The sequence below is a fragment of the Cyanistes caeruleus genome, chromosome 8, assembly GCF_971803275.1.
Source record: "Cyanistes caeruleus chromosome 8, bCyaCae1.hap1.1, whole genome shotgun sequence".
In the NCBI taxonomy this organism is placed as follows: Eukaryota; Metazoa; Chordata; class Aves; order Passeriformes; family Paridae; genus Cyanistes; species Cyanistes caeruleus.
In genome coordinates this window covers 5,505,744-5,519,399 of record NC_141708.1, presented here as the reverse complement: position 1 = coordinate 5,519,399, position 13,656 = coordinate 5,505,744, and the positions used below count along the sequence as shown (strand labels likewise).

General features: G+C 41.9%; 1 protein-coding gene across 1 annotated transcript in view; it reads left to right on the top strand.

Annotated features, from left to right (window-relative positions):
- Nucleotides 1–13,656, top strand: part of GRK5 (G protein-coupled receptor kinase 5) — a 154,802-nt gene that overhangs the window by 114,070 nt on the left and 27,076 nt on the right. The window contains exons 5-8 of the mRNA XM_086900632.1: nucleotides 7,200–7,300; nucleotides 10,152–10,244; nucleotides 12,419–12,482; nucleotides 13,012–13,152. Of these exons, the coding sequence (XP_086756758.1) occupies nucleotides 7,200–7,300; nucleotides 10,152–10,244; nucleotides 12,419–12,482; nucleotides 13,012–13,152 (399 nt within the window). The remainder of the gene's footprint in view (nucleotides 1–7,199; nucleotides 7,301–10,151; nucleotides 10,245–12,418; nucleotides 12,483–13,011; nucleotides 13,153–13,656) is intronic.

Sequence of the window (13,656 nt, the reverse complement as noted above, 5' to 3'; positions counted from 1 at the left end):
GCAAATGCAGAAGTTGATTAGTTAAAGCATTGCAGCTGCCCTGATGTAGAATTGGCTGTTTACTACACATACAGCTGAAACAGAGCAGATAAGATCAAACACAGGGAAAGGCAAAAGAATGTTCCAACATTTCTGTGCACAACACCAAAAGGCATCAGGAGACTGACTGTGACAGTGCTGGGATCCTTTCCCTCACCAGGAATGCCCAGCCTTGATTTCCCAAAATCGAAACACAACCAAGACATTCCACTCCTCATCCGCTGCTCTCTGAATTTCTTGATGGGACTCAGTGATCTCAAAGGCCTTTCCCAACCTCCAGGATTTTGGATTCCCCCCGTCAGCCCCTTCACACTTTCTCTCAGTCAGTCCCTGGCTGCGTGGTTGGAACGTCCCTGGCTGTAGCTTCGACTGCTGGATAAAGCCAGAATTTCCAGGTTTTTGTGTATGAACTCTTCTTGTCTGATCATGCATCGTCCCACACAAAAAGTTCGTTTTAGCCTGTCTCTGTCATACTTTTGAGGTCTCTACTAGTAGCAAATCTAGTGTGGAGATTTTCAAACAGATTATATGTGGAACATTCCTGTCAACATCCGAAAATACACATATCATGAAGACAAATGCTTGGAAGCAGAGGCAGCTCAAGAAAAGTTACAGCTTGAACTTTTGTCCATTGACTGAAACGTTTTTAATTGTTTTAAGCCAGTTTGTTGTGGAATGTTTTCATAACCTGAAACACAACATATGCTGCACGTTATTTATTTTACGCAAGTGACTTTTAAAATAACTCATCATGTTTCAGTATCAGCTGCATGCCTGAAACTTGCCAGGAAAGCAGTTGTGTTTGTGACAGAAGTTTGCATGAGGTCTATTCAATCTAAAGAGTGTGGAATCTTTCTGGTTCATACAGTTTGTGTAGTGATGAACAGTTGTGCTGTAAGACACCCTGATGACTCACATGCACTGACAGGAGCTGGTGTGAAATGAAAGCCTGTACTTCTAGGTTTCTATTCTTTATTCACTAATTGCTAGCGACAATTGGACTGATTTGAGGAATCTGAGCATCCCTAGCTTTCATTTATCTCAGTGTGACTTCTTTGATTTCAGTCACAGGTGATGATCAAATCTTGTGCAAAACATACCTCTTAACCTCCTGTTCACTGGTCTGTAAAATATTGTGAGATTGCCACCTAGCTTAATCCTGCAATGAAGCTTTAACATTCTGAGGTTCTTAGATGAAAGTCATTGTGTAAGGATGAAGAATCATCTCTGAACTATGGACCTGCTCTGTTTCTTACAAAGTCAGTCTGGCCAAACTCAATGCTTTCCCTTTTTCTGGTCTGAAGTTCAGGGATCTACAAACCATGTCATTTATTTTTTTAGGAGACAGTGATGATTGAGACAACTCCTTGAAGCAGGATTATTAATTTGCAAAGGAGATTCTTATTCCTTTACTCAGAGCTACAGGTTTCCTTTGGTGAGCACTCAGCAAACAAACTCCCTTCCTCATCTGTTCTCATGGCCATGCCATGTGCCTGTGCTTTATGAAGCCCAGTGTTTTGCAAAATCATTGGTACAAAGGACTGGGAAAGGGCTCAAGAGCCTCTTGCATTGAACACAGATCAAATACACTTAGATGATCAACAGATGTCTGAGTGCCCTTGGAGGTCTTTCAGACCTCTGAGAACAGATTCCACAATATTCATAGGCCTGTTCTTCTGCTTCCCTGTGTGAAAAATTAGAATAAAAAGCTTTCATATCCAATTAAGTGGATTTCTTCACATCATTCCCCCAGAGCAGAGCAGAATATGCAGAATAATTGATCCCTGCCCTTTTTATTAAAAACATTTCTATATTAAAAGACCTTTATCAAGTTTCACCCTTGCTTTTCCAGACTAAACAGATCTAGTTCCTCAATGCTTTCCTCTAGCTTTTTTTCCCAAGCATGTTTCCCAACACTCCAGGCACTTGGTGCTCTTGTCAGCTCTCTATAAGTTTTTCAGAGGATGGTGACCCCAGCTGGATGTGTCTTTAGCTGGAGCCTCTCAGTCCACGTTGTCATTTGGGCACTTTTCCCAGGGAAACAGCAGCGTTGCACACAATGAACCAGCTCTGCCCATGCAGGTTTGTGTTGTGTGTACATCTGCTCTGGGCATAGCCGGGGACACCCGCTTCTCACCTCACCCCTGTCCCTGAAGTGTGAACCCCAGCTGCTGGGCTGCCAGGAAAATGCTTCTGTTCCTTCAAAGTGCCCATCTCTGCTTGCTGGCTGCCTGCTCTCACTCCCACAGATTTGGAGGCAGCACCTGCACCGCGCCACATCTTGACCGAGGTCATGCACAGTAAACGTTTGGAAGTTATCTCATAAGAAGAGGAAGAACAAATAACACATCTTTGTGGAAAAGTAAAAGACAAAGTCTTCTGAATGCTTCCCTTGGTACTGCCCACACTTCAGCTTGTTTGATAAAGAGTTTGATTTGCTGACAGATCGATAAAAGATCGGATGTTTCCCGCACGGTTGCAGGGGAAACACTGAGCTATGCTGTGAGTCCCATGGCAAACACATAGAGATGACTTTAGGAGAAGGATTTTTTGATGGCTGTCCTGTTCAGTGAACTCAGCAAAGACTGGGTCTTGGAGGTCTGAGTGAAATAGCCTGTAGCAAAACTTACAGAGCTGTCAGAAAAGGAGAGGCCACATTTTAAAGTGTAGCGATGCAGCATGACATTCAAAATAACAGATAATGGGGAGTCACATAGGCTGAAAGCTTTCATCTGATCTAAATCAGACTTTGCTACTCTTCAGTACTTCAGTGGAGTGCCAGGCCATGGGCAGCACCAGACACTGCTGCTGGACAGGACTCTGCTGGCATCCAGACTTTTGTTGGACATGAAACAACTAACCTGAGCAAGTGTGAGACATATCAGCTGTTCTCATACCATTTACAGAAAGGGAAGAGCATCTGAGAGGAACTCTTTTGTCTTAAAAAGACAGAAAAAAATACAGTTTTGAAGTGGAGACTTTTCTCAGGATGGGCTAATGGCACTCAGAAGTAACTCAATATCCATTTCTTGTTTCTCAAATACACAATTCCTAGTTGCATTCTTTTCTTAAAAATTAAATGGGAGAGTATCATAAAACTGAGCTATTGGTATGCCAGAAAAGTATTTGCACAGAGGTTTTCAGTTTCTGGCCATAAAAGAGAAGGTACAGGAGGTAGGAAATTTTGGTTAAAACTTGGTAAAAGTAGTGTGGACTTTTGGACTATTATTAAAATGTCTGATCAATAAGGATAACATGATGAGAGAACTTTTTGTTGTAGGATCAACTTAAGCACATCTTGTGCTGTCATGAATCTGTTTTCAGTTCCATCAGCTTTACCCTAGTACTAACCAATTGATTTGACTGGCATAATTTCAGATTATATTATTGTAAGTGAGATCAAGAATCTCTTTCTTTGCCTCCAGGAAACAGAATAGCCATTAGGGGAAATATGGGACTATACTTGTTGTAACTCCCCAGTGTTTTGTTTTGAATGCAAGAAAGTGTGACTGGTTTCTGCAGGTGTTTCTGAAGAGTTAGCAGAATATTCTTGGTCACAAGCTCAGATGTAATGGTCTTAATCACAGTGTATGGCTCTCCTAGCTGCCACAGGACATTTAATGTGTTGGAAAAGGTGTCTCCATTCCCTTGTAAAAGCCAAATTTGCTTTTACAGCCATTGCCCATAATGCAGCAGGAGAATGGTGTTAATAACCATTTCATTGTGGCTGCAGAAATCTTCTGCACCCCTCCAGGGAAGAAGCAACATTTTCATCTGTAAATGGCCAAAGTGTTACCTTTGGAAGCTTTCACTCCTGGGATCCAAATGCTTCCTTGCATGCATAACCTGTGCTGCCTAATTGTACTCCAGGGGGGCAAAAGTAGGTTGGGGGGCTGGGTTTTGGGTTGTAATTGTTTCTGGCTTTGTTTGAACGTCTGCAGGCTGTGGGTATGCACGGTATTCACACAGGGAAAATGGCAGCCATGGCTGTTTAATGGGAGCAGTGGGAACTGTGAAGTCTCAAGGAAATTCTCAGGAAGGATCATACAAAGGCTCTGTAGGCAGAGTTGGAAAGGGTTGGGTATGCTCCTTCCAGGCACGTGGCGCCCTGAACTCTGTGAAGGGCTGTAGAATGACACAAAATGTTTTGCTGGGTCTACAGAAGCTTTGGAAACGATCAGCTTTGGAAAAAAAAACAAAAACAAAAACAAAAACAACTTACTCCTAGTTATAGAAAATTGAGTGGTCTGGGGAAATATTTGCACTGCAGTCTAAGGCTTTAGTCCATGCACAGGATTTCAGTGGGTCCATGTCTTTGCCTACCTTGATACTTCTACCTTGCTCCCAGTTTGTGCAGAGGAAGTAAAGACTCAGAGGTCAGCAATGCGTGTTTTTGAAAAACCAAGCTGTGACTGCATCTCCCATGACTTGGAGAGAGGAATCACAGTTTGTGTCATTTTTCAATACTTCCCACATTGTCTTCCTATTTCTTTAGCTCATTCTTCCCCCCTTTCACTACAAGAATTTAATTTTCTCTTCATGAATAAGAGCTAGCTGATTCTTATAATTTATTTTTTTAAATGCACTTTGATCTCAGACAAAGTTTGATGGAATTAGTACTCTAGTAATGTGTCATGTGCATGATCTTCAACACTAACCCCAAGGCAGTTTACCTTCCACTGGGAAATGAATTCCCAATGGGAGATGAAGTTGCCTGGCATGAGTAAGAATAAGGTCACTTGGTCTAAATGACTAATTATGCAGTTTAGTACTTAGCTTTTGGATTCCAGTTTTGACCTCTAAATGCAGAACAAGTTCCAGATGTAGTCAGTAGTAACTTCAGTTAGAGGCCCTGATATGGATTTTGCTGAAGTGCTGTTCCATTCACATCAAAAGACACTCCTGGTCCACAGCAGTCCCAAAAGTGGAGTTCAGAGGGGTTTCTGTTCCCTGTAAATCAGAGAGATGGTTGTCTTGAACCAGGGCTTGGACCACTGGATTCACACAGCCACCTACCAGCTTTGGACTACCAGTGAGCATGTGTGTGCAAATGTGTATCCACTGAGTACATAAATTATAAATTAAAGGTATTCATTCATCTGGTTTCTAGCCAAAATCAGCTGAAATGCTGCTAATCATTAGGCTTTTGTTCCTATATGAATATTGCTTTAAAAGCCTTTGGTTTAATCTGCTTCCTGTCTTTTCCCCCAGTAGTTTCAGTGACTGGAAAACAGGAGTTCTGAGGTTTTTTTCATAGTTCTTCCATTGCTTCCCTCTTACCTCTATTTACTCTCTTGAACTAAAACTCAGACTTAGATTTCGTTGTGGGCATGTGTATTTACCTCAGTGGTCAATCAAGCTGAGAAAATCTGGCTTTATCTCAGTCTCTGTCTTTTAGATGATAACATGAGGGGCTTATCTACCTCTCAAGAAACTGTGAGATTTCTTAATTATCAGTGATCTACTCTGTGATTAAAAGTGGGTGTTCCCTAGATATCTTTTGCAGAGGAAATGGAGGAATATACTGGGGAAAGGAGGAACCATTTCAGCGAGGTCAGAGGTGTCCCCAGCACGTTGTGCAGATTGTCTGTCCAGGCTGAGCAGCGAGAGTGCATTGCACAGCATGCACAGACAGTTCTGTAAACCGTGTTCCTATTTAAAAACATCCAAGTGGAACAAACTTACTTTTTCATGCCACAACCAGGATCATACTCACATTTCAGCAGTGGGAAGGAAAAGATAAAAGACTGAATTCAGCTTTCAACATGCTGGAGATTTTCTGTGGCTCCACCTCTGCCCCTTCCTCTGTCCTCATTCCCAGTGTTTTTGAACTCTGCCTGCAATGCATTTCAGTGCTTGCCAAGATATCTCTAACTAGGGGTGAGTTAATGAGAACATCTGGCCAGGAATGAGGGATGATGCTCTGTGACCCACCCACTCAGCACATCTGGTGGTTGTGGGCATGGACAGGGGAACTTTACTGATCATTAAGGCTTCTGCAAGGAAAGAGGATTTTATCATCTATTATATGATATATATATATATATATATATATATATATATATATATATATATATATATATATAAAATAAAATAGATAAAATAAAAATAAAATATAAAATAAAATAGATAAAATATATTTAAAATATTATATATATAAAATAAAATATTTTCCATAAAAAAAATATGATAATATATCATACATATATGTTATTTTGTCATCTATGGTTTATTAAAAATACCCAAATCCAATAGGTTATAAAAATGGGCTTTCATATACATGGGAGAAATGCCTATAAATAAGTGTACACACACACATACACACAAAAATATACACTTGTAATATAATTACAGTACACAGTCAATGTGTAAGAATGTGGACTGCCTAAAAAACTGTGCTTTTAGATAATTAGTCCCAAAAGTCCTAAACTGGTTAACCATCAAGGCAAATAGCAAGAGACCTCTCTTTGGTAAGGGCTTCTTGCAGGGTTGAATATACACTCTCTCCAAAGGGAGGAGAGGATGAAAAGAGTTTATGTGGTCGGTTGGCAAAGTTCCTTTTTGAAATTATTATGTGAAAGCTGCTGAGTTATTTTTGTCTTTCTAAGGATGAACTAAGGTGTCCAGATACCATTGTGAACATCTTTTTATATATAGATAGATGTAGATCTATATCAATAAGTACTGATGCTCTGCTCTTGTTTTGCTTTGCTGGATAAAAGGAAAAAAAAATAAAAAACAAGATGGATTTTTCAGACAGCACAATGAATCACCCATGAAGTGAAAATACTGGGCAAATTCTCTTTTGTTTAATAGAATGGCCTGTACACAGTTCAGGCCAGCACATTTTTCATGGGATGCAAGGGAGCAGTTCAAAGAATTGGCAAGAAGTGGGTCCTGCATATTCATGAGGCTGGGCAAGGAGGTGAAGGTACAGCAGAAGGCAGAAAAGCAATGTGAGGATAGAGTGGAATGTGGAGCGAGTTGCCACGGTATCCTATTTTACTGCTCTTTGACGTAAAGCTCCTTTGCTTTTACACAACCGCTGGAATTGAATGGAAGCAGCTCAGGGGCATAAATAATGAATGTGCCTCTCACACGTTAAGAGAGGAGACTGCACCTCGTCAGAGAGTTAATGTGCCCCTCTCTTCTCTCCCCAGTCTCCAGCCTATGTTCCCGAAGTCAGTCAAGAGCTTATCCAACAGACAGAGGAGAAACTCCAGAACAGCCCCTGCAAAGAGCTGTTCTCTCCCTGTACAAAGTAAGTATAACACGACACCCGGAGATCACAGGGCTGCAGCAGCTTGTGAGGAATGTGTCAGGTACAGACATTTCAGGCTGAACCCGTGGCAGGTATCTTTGCTCACAGTCCTAAAGGCAGAGCTGACAAGGGGTGAAGTCATTTCATCTGAACAAAATATAATAAATATTTCCATGCCATTATATGCGCTACACACAGGCACTTACTGTTTCAGGTATTTGACAGAGTGTTCTAGCCAAGGAAACCAGCCGTGGATTTCATGCTGTGTGAAAAGAGCTACAATGATAATGTATCCAAAGAAAACATCTCTGTTTCAAAGTGAATAAAAATTAAGTGGCTATACAGTCCATTTAGACAGAGGAATGTGCAAACTTGCTCCGCATGGCTTTTCCAGAAAGTCTTCACCAGGAGAACGGGGCTTTTTTAATGCTTTCTGTCTGTCTGTGGCCTTCAAACGAACGTGCATTATTTCACCCTTTGTCTGGGAAAAGGCTTATCAGTTTCTGCAGCAATTTGTGCCATTATGTGCTAAAGCTCCAGGTATGCAATCTGCATTTGCAAACCCTGCCCCATCCACGCCGGTAGATGATAAAGCAATAAAAATATGAAAAGGAGGGATCGTCGCACGCGGGCCCGTGTGGTTTCTGGCTGAGCGTGGTTTGTTTTCCCCGGGTGATGTAATGGGGATTTGTAAAATTTGCTCTGCTGTCATTCATTGTTTTGACTCATTTCATTGACCTTTTCTGGTTCCAGTTATTCTTTGCGTTGGTAGGAGCTGTGGGTTATTTCTGGCCTTCTCTTATAGCCCAGGCAGTTTCCTTGCACTGGCCTGGTGTCCTGTAGAGATGCTCTGTAACTCGCACCGCTTGTGGGTGCCAGTCCCAGTGACAAAGGCAGAGCTGTGCTCCACACAAACCCCCCTGGTGCCTGTTTCCAGTTCTCAAATCGGTTTGAAAGCTCTAAAATGCACTTTGTTGTTGCCAAAGAGGGGAACTAAAAAGCAAACAACTGCTGAAAGGCAGCTATTGTTCTTTCAAAATACGTGCAGCTTTTAATTAACTGAATGGAAAGGGCGAGCATTGGACACCACTTAATGCAGGCTCCTTCCTTCATCCCAGATGAAACTCAGGAATGAGCCAGGTTTGGGAGCTTGTTAATAAATATGCTGATCATTTCACACGGACTAAAATGAGGTCAAAAGGAAGTTTTAAGGACTTGCTGTTGGTATTTACTGGTACTGAATGATGTTAATTTTGGAAGGGTTCACATTCAGACCAGAAAAGGGAGGCATACATACAAATATGAAGCCTGCTGTCCTGTAGGAGCAGGGATGGGATGAGTTTCATTCACATCTTCATAGATAAAAATCAGTCTGCAAGAAAAACGTGTCTGTAACTCAATTTCTGCTTTTACCTTTAATATTTTGACTGTCTGCTCCTGTCCTCCTCCATTCTCACATAGAATTCTGATACTGAGTTTGGATATTTGTTAAAGCAAATTAAGACTTACTTTTTAAATTTCATATTGTAATCTTTAATCCATCAGGAGAAACTGTTATTATCTGTGTCCAGTCAAAGCTAATGAAGACAGCAACAATTTGACTTGTGCATACTGTACATGTGCAGTTACTGCCTTCTCCAAACTGATGGTGCAAGAATCACAAAGAAAAATAATAATGTAACAGCTGAGAAATACCAAAAATACTAGCTCATGATCAGGGAGGAACTAAACTGAGGAGACACATTACTCACGGTGACTTGTTTGCTCAGAGAACTGCCCCAGGCTAAGACATAGACTATCCATCCCCAGACTAGAGCAGTCATTCAGAGAGGATTTCTCCCTTCCAGCAAGATCTGGAAATGTGTCTGTATTCCCTTAGAGAGGGACACAAACGTGTCTGTATACACCCAGACAGAAATGCTCATTTCCTTGGGCTCTTTTCACCCAAACCCAACTTCTGTCCTGCCAATGCTGCCAGCAGAGGTGGATGCAGGAGCCCCAGTAAGCAAAGCAAGAACCAGCACCAGCAGATGCTAAAAAACATGACCACCTTCATTTTAGACAACTCCCAGCTCAGTTCATGTTTTCTTAGTTCCAAACCTTTGGCCTTTCTGACAGGATGCCTGATGCTCTCTGGTTGTTTGCTGCCTGTCACAAGCGCCAGACTTTCTCCTCACACTTGCAGGCTGACCTTTTTATTCCTTTATTCCTTCCATTATGCAAAAGACTGCATCCACTGCATGAGCCCCAAAATTTTTTTCTTGATCCAGAAGCAAATCCACATCCCTGTTCACACTTTTCTTCCCTCTGTTTTACTCTACAAAGCACATAGCTGTTAGGAAATCCCCTTTGACTTTGGTCACACATACTAATTCTTCCATATAGCAGGAATTGAAACTCATCTTTTTTGCTCAAAATGATGTCTCTGATGATCTCTCTTTGATAGAAATGGGCTTCAGCCAGAAATTTTCTACCCAGATGTAAACATCCCTCAAAGTTTAGGAGCTCAGTTCCTGAGGATGTTGTTTCAGTTTACTAACAGAAGCAAAGGCATTCACTGTCTGGTGGCTCACAACCTCTCTAAAAGTCCATTAAAGCCAGTGGGAGTTGCCCTGGTAATTTTCAGCAAGCACCACCAGTATTCAGCTTGTATGAGGCCTCCTGTTATGAAATGCATCAAGCACATCACTTTGTTTCTATATTGAAACAGCGAGCAAAATAAAATACAAAATAAAGTAGAAATAACATAATCCTACCATAAAAGTCTGGATTTTTCTCCTCTTGTTTTGTTTCTCTTTTGCTCAAAGTTCAGGATTATAAAATGCTTATATATCCTTTTCATCTGAGATAGATCTGTCCTTGACCACCTCAGTGGGGAACCATTCCAAGAGTATCTAAACAGCATGTACTTCGACAGGTTTCTCCAGTGGAAGTGGTTGGAAAGGTAAGTGTCACAGGATTATTTCTTTTAAAAATTTAAGTAAATAAATAAATTTTAAAGAAGGTTTATTTTTGCTTTCCATGCAAAGCCTGCAGAATATGCTCAAAATCTGACAGTTGAGACAATGTTTGCTTCTACAGCTCAAGTGTTCAACCATTAAATGGACTTAGGTCCATTAAACATATTAGATATGATTAATGTACATTCAGCATCTTTAGCTGTCTTTCTACCCTTAGCTACCCTCTGAATCTGGTGACTTTTTGTCTGGACCAGTTGTCACTGTTATTAAATCACTCTAAACAGAATAAAAATGTGGAGTATGGGTCTTCTCACTTTATTTGTTGGCTGGACATTCCTGAGCACGTTTAATAACCAGGCAGCCTTAGTGGGTATTAATTTGCAAGGAAAGGGGCTTGTGCCTTTCCCTTGTCAGGGGGTGCTGGAGCAGACGGTCACTGCTGGGTGACAGTGACCTTGAGCTGGGAGAATCCCCATTTTCCACAAATGGAATTAATTAGGGTGGATGGGTTAGGGCCGGATCCATGAGCGCTGTGTGTCAGCAGGACGCCTCCAGATCAAAGGGGCTGTGCCAGTTCCTCTCCCTGGAAAGCTACAAAGCTGCTGCACAAGAGGGGTGGGCAGAGGGAAGAGCCATTTCATGCCAAGACATGCTCCACATGCCATCTTTACTGACCCCAGCATTTACTCTTCCATTTCAATTAAAAAAGCATTGGGTGATTCATCTCTAGCCAGGCTATTTCCTATCTATTTTCACATTAGGAATAAGGAATTTTCTGCAATGCTTTGAGGATTTTTTTTTTTTCCACTCCCCAGCAAGTGTGACAAGCTATTGGATATGCCTGATTTAGAAGAAGCTGGGAGAATTGCTTTTAGGATTAGCAAAGAGACATTAGTAGCATGGAGTGATCAACAGCTCCTTCTGACAGCCTGCTAGCTCCAAAGGAGCAGTCACAAAGTCCATTTATTCCAGGGACATTGCTGAACATGTAGTTATCACTACTAATTGTTGCTTTTAACCCCAAAAGCATTTGCAGCAGCCTCATGGAATAATGAAAATAACAGCTTTTCCTCTTCCAGTTTTGACTGTCTGCATACTATTCTTCCCCTACTTTGAAAAACAATAATGGGCATTAATGAAAGGATTCACTCCGGCATTTATTCTTCATTGTCATCAACCTCATCATCCCTGCGGTGGGAACAGCCACGTTGCTGTGCTCCCTCTGCCGGCTGGCTGCCTGCCAGAGGGGAACAAGGATAGCAGGAATGTCCATACCCACTGCTGGGATCCTTGTAAAGCCTTGGTGGTGGATACAAAATGGGAACTCGCTGAACCCAGAATAATTCTTCTGTCATGTTACAAAACTTTTTCCGTGGCAAAGTAAAGGTTGGATGTAGAGTTGGAGCCATTCTGGTGGAGCAGATTTTGTGGGAAGCCTGGGAGATTGTGTAGGGATCACGTCAAGTGATAGGGAGCACTCTGCCCCCAGGAACAGACTTGTTTAACCTTAATTTAGCTCTTGCTCCCTTCTTGCCTGCGATGCTCCCCTAGGAAGCAGATAGCCCAGAGGGAGTGGACTGGCCTGGATCTTGTCTTCCTGCTCTCCCAGCCTGCAAATGTCACATAAATCCACCTCTCCTGCTCCCAGGATTGTTTCTGCTTTTGATTCATAGAAGTTTCATGTTTTGTTTAACACACCAGAAATTTTGCTGCTGTTTTGAATTTTGGATCTCCTTTTTCTCATCTTGCTGGCCAAGCAAAGCAGTGTGTTAGCCCATCCTATATGTCATGGGAATTAATATCTTACTGGAAGATCTCAGGCTTCCTCTTTGCTTAACAAAGGCCAAAGCTGTATAATGGAGATTCAGAACCCTCCTCGGTCCTAAGATGCTAACAGAAATTATACTGATGACTCACTAATGTGTTGTATTTTATTACAGCTTAATATGTTGGAATTGAAAAGTTCAAGCCATACATAGTATTGAAGTAATGTAATTACATAATTACATTATATAATACGATTACCTTGAAATAATGGGATTATATAATATTTATCTATTTTGCTTTTCAAAAGTGTGCTCTGAAATAAATAAATCACAGAGAGTGCATTAAACATAGTGTGGTGGGGGTTTTATTTATTTATTTCCTTTTCTTCCAGGCAACCAGTAACAAAAAACACGTTTCGGCAGTACAGGGTACTGGGGAAAGGCGGCTTTGGGGAGGTGAGTAATTCTGAAACTTTCTGTTATAAGAGTGTTTTTTACTTTTTAGACACTGCAGGTACAGGAGCCTGATGTGACAGAGGCTGATTTTCATTAATTGCTGACAGTTCTACTTAACCCCTCATGACGCCGTAATCTCAAAAGGACAATTTTGAGAGTTATTTTGTGTTAGTGTTGCGTTGACAGTGGAATTGGGGTCACACCCATTTGTATTTGTATATTTGTATTTTATTTGTGTTTTCCTGGTGTCTGGAGGTGGCAGCAGAGGCAGGGGAGGTGCAGACTGAGAGATTACAATCTGCACAGACAAAAGGAGGTGGGAGAGGAAGCAGGCGGAGGAAAGTGAAATAATTAAACCGATATTCCACAGCAGGTTTGGAAACAGTAGTCAGTCCCCCAGCTGCCCCCGCCTAGGCCTGGCTCGCTGTCTCTGGCCTTAAAAGGACTAAATCAGAGGAGATGGTGAGGAGTAAAGCGGAGCCCAGACACAGCTTCAGATTACCCGGCAATTGTTCTGCTCCATTCGCAGGTCTGCGCCTGCCAAGTGCGAGCCACGGGGAAGATGTACGCCTGCAAGAGATTAGAGAAGAAGAGGATAAAGAAGAGGAAAGGCGAATCCATGGCACTCAACGAGAAGCAGATTTTAGAAAAAGTCAATAGTCAGTTTGTAGTGAGTATTGAGCTCTGTGGTTCCCTGCCCACCTGCTGGGCAGTGTTCTGGGTGAATCCAGTGCCTCCTCCATCTCCTGCTCCTGGAAAGCTGCCAGAAGCTGAATCTCTTTGCTTTGCACCTTAGCCCTGCTCCATGTGCCTTTGCCGAGTCTCACTTTAGTCTCTGCTCCATGAACACGATGTGTTTTACAGCTGCATCAGGATGAGCTGTTCTTACCCAGCGTGATTACCTGAATTCCCAGGGTCTGGGAGAGAGGTGCTTGGAGGAGACTGAAGGAGATTCAACCCAAACAGATCAGATGAACCTGGCTTGCAGAAACATCTAAGCAGTGAGGTGCAGCTGGTTGGTCTGATACAGGGCTCTCCTGAGTCACACCAGCTCCTGTGCCTCCTTTAAAACTTGCCTTAGATTAAAAAAAATAAAAAAAAATATTAAAAATAAGGTGTTATCTCAGCATCTGTCATGTTCTTTGTACTTATTTAAGGAAACACTGTGTATACA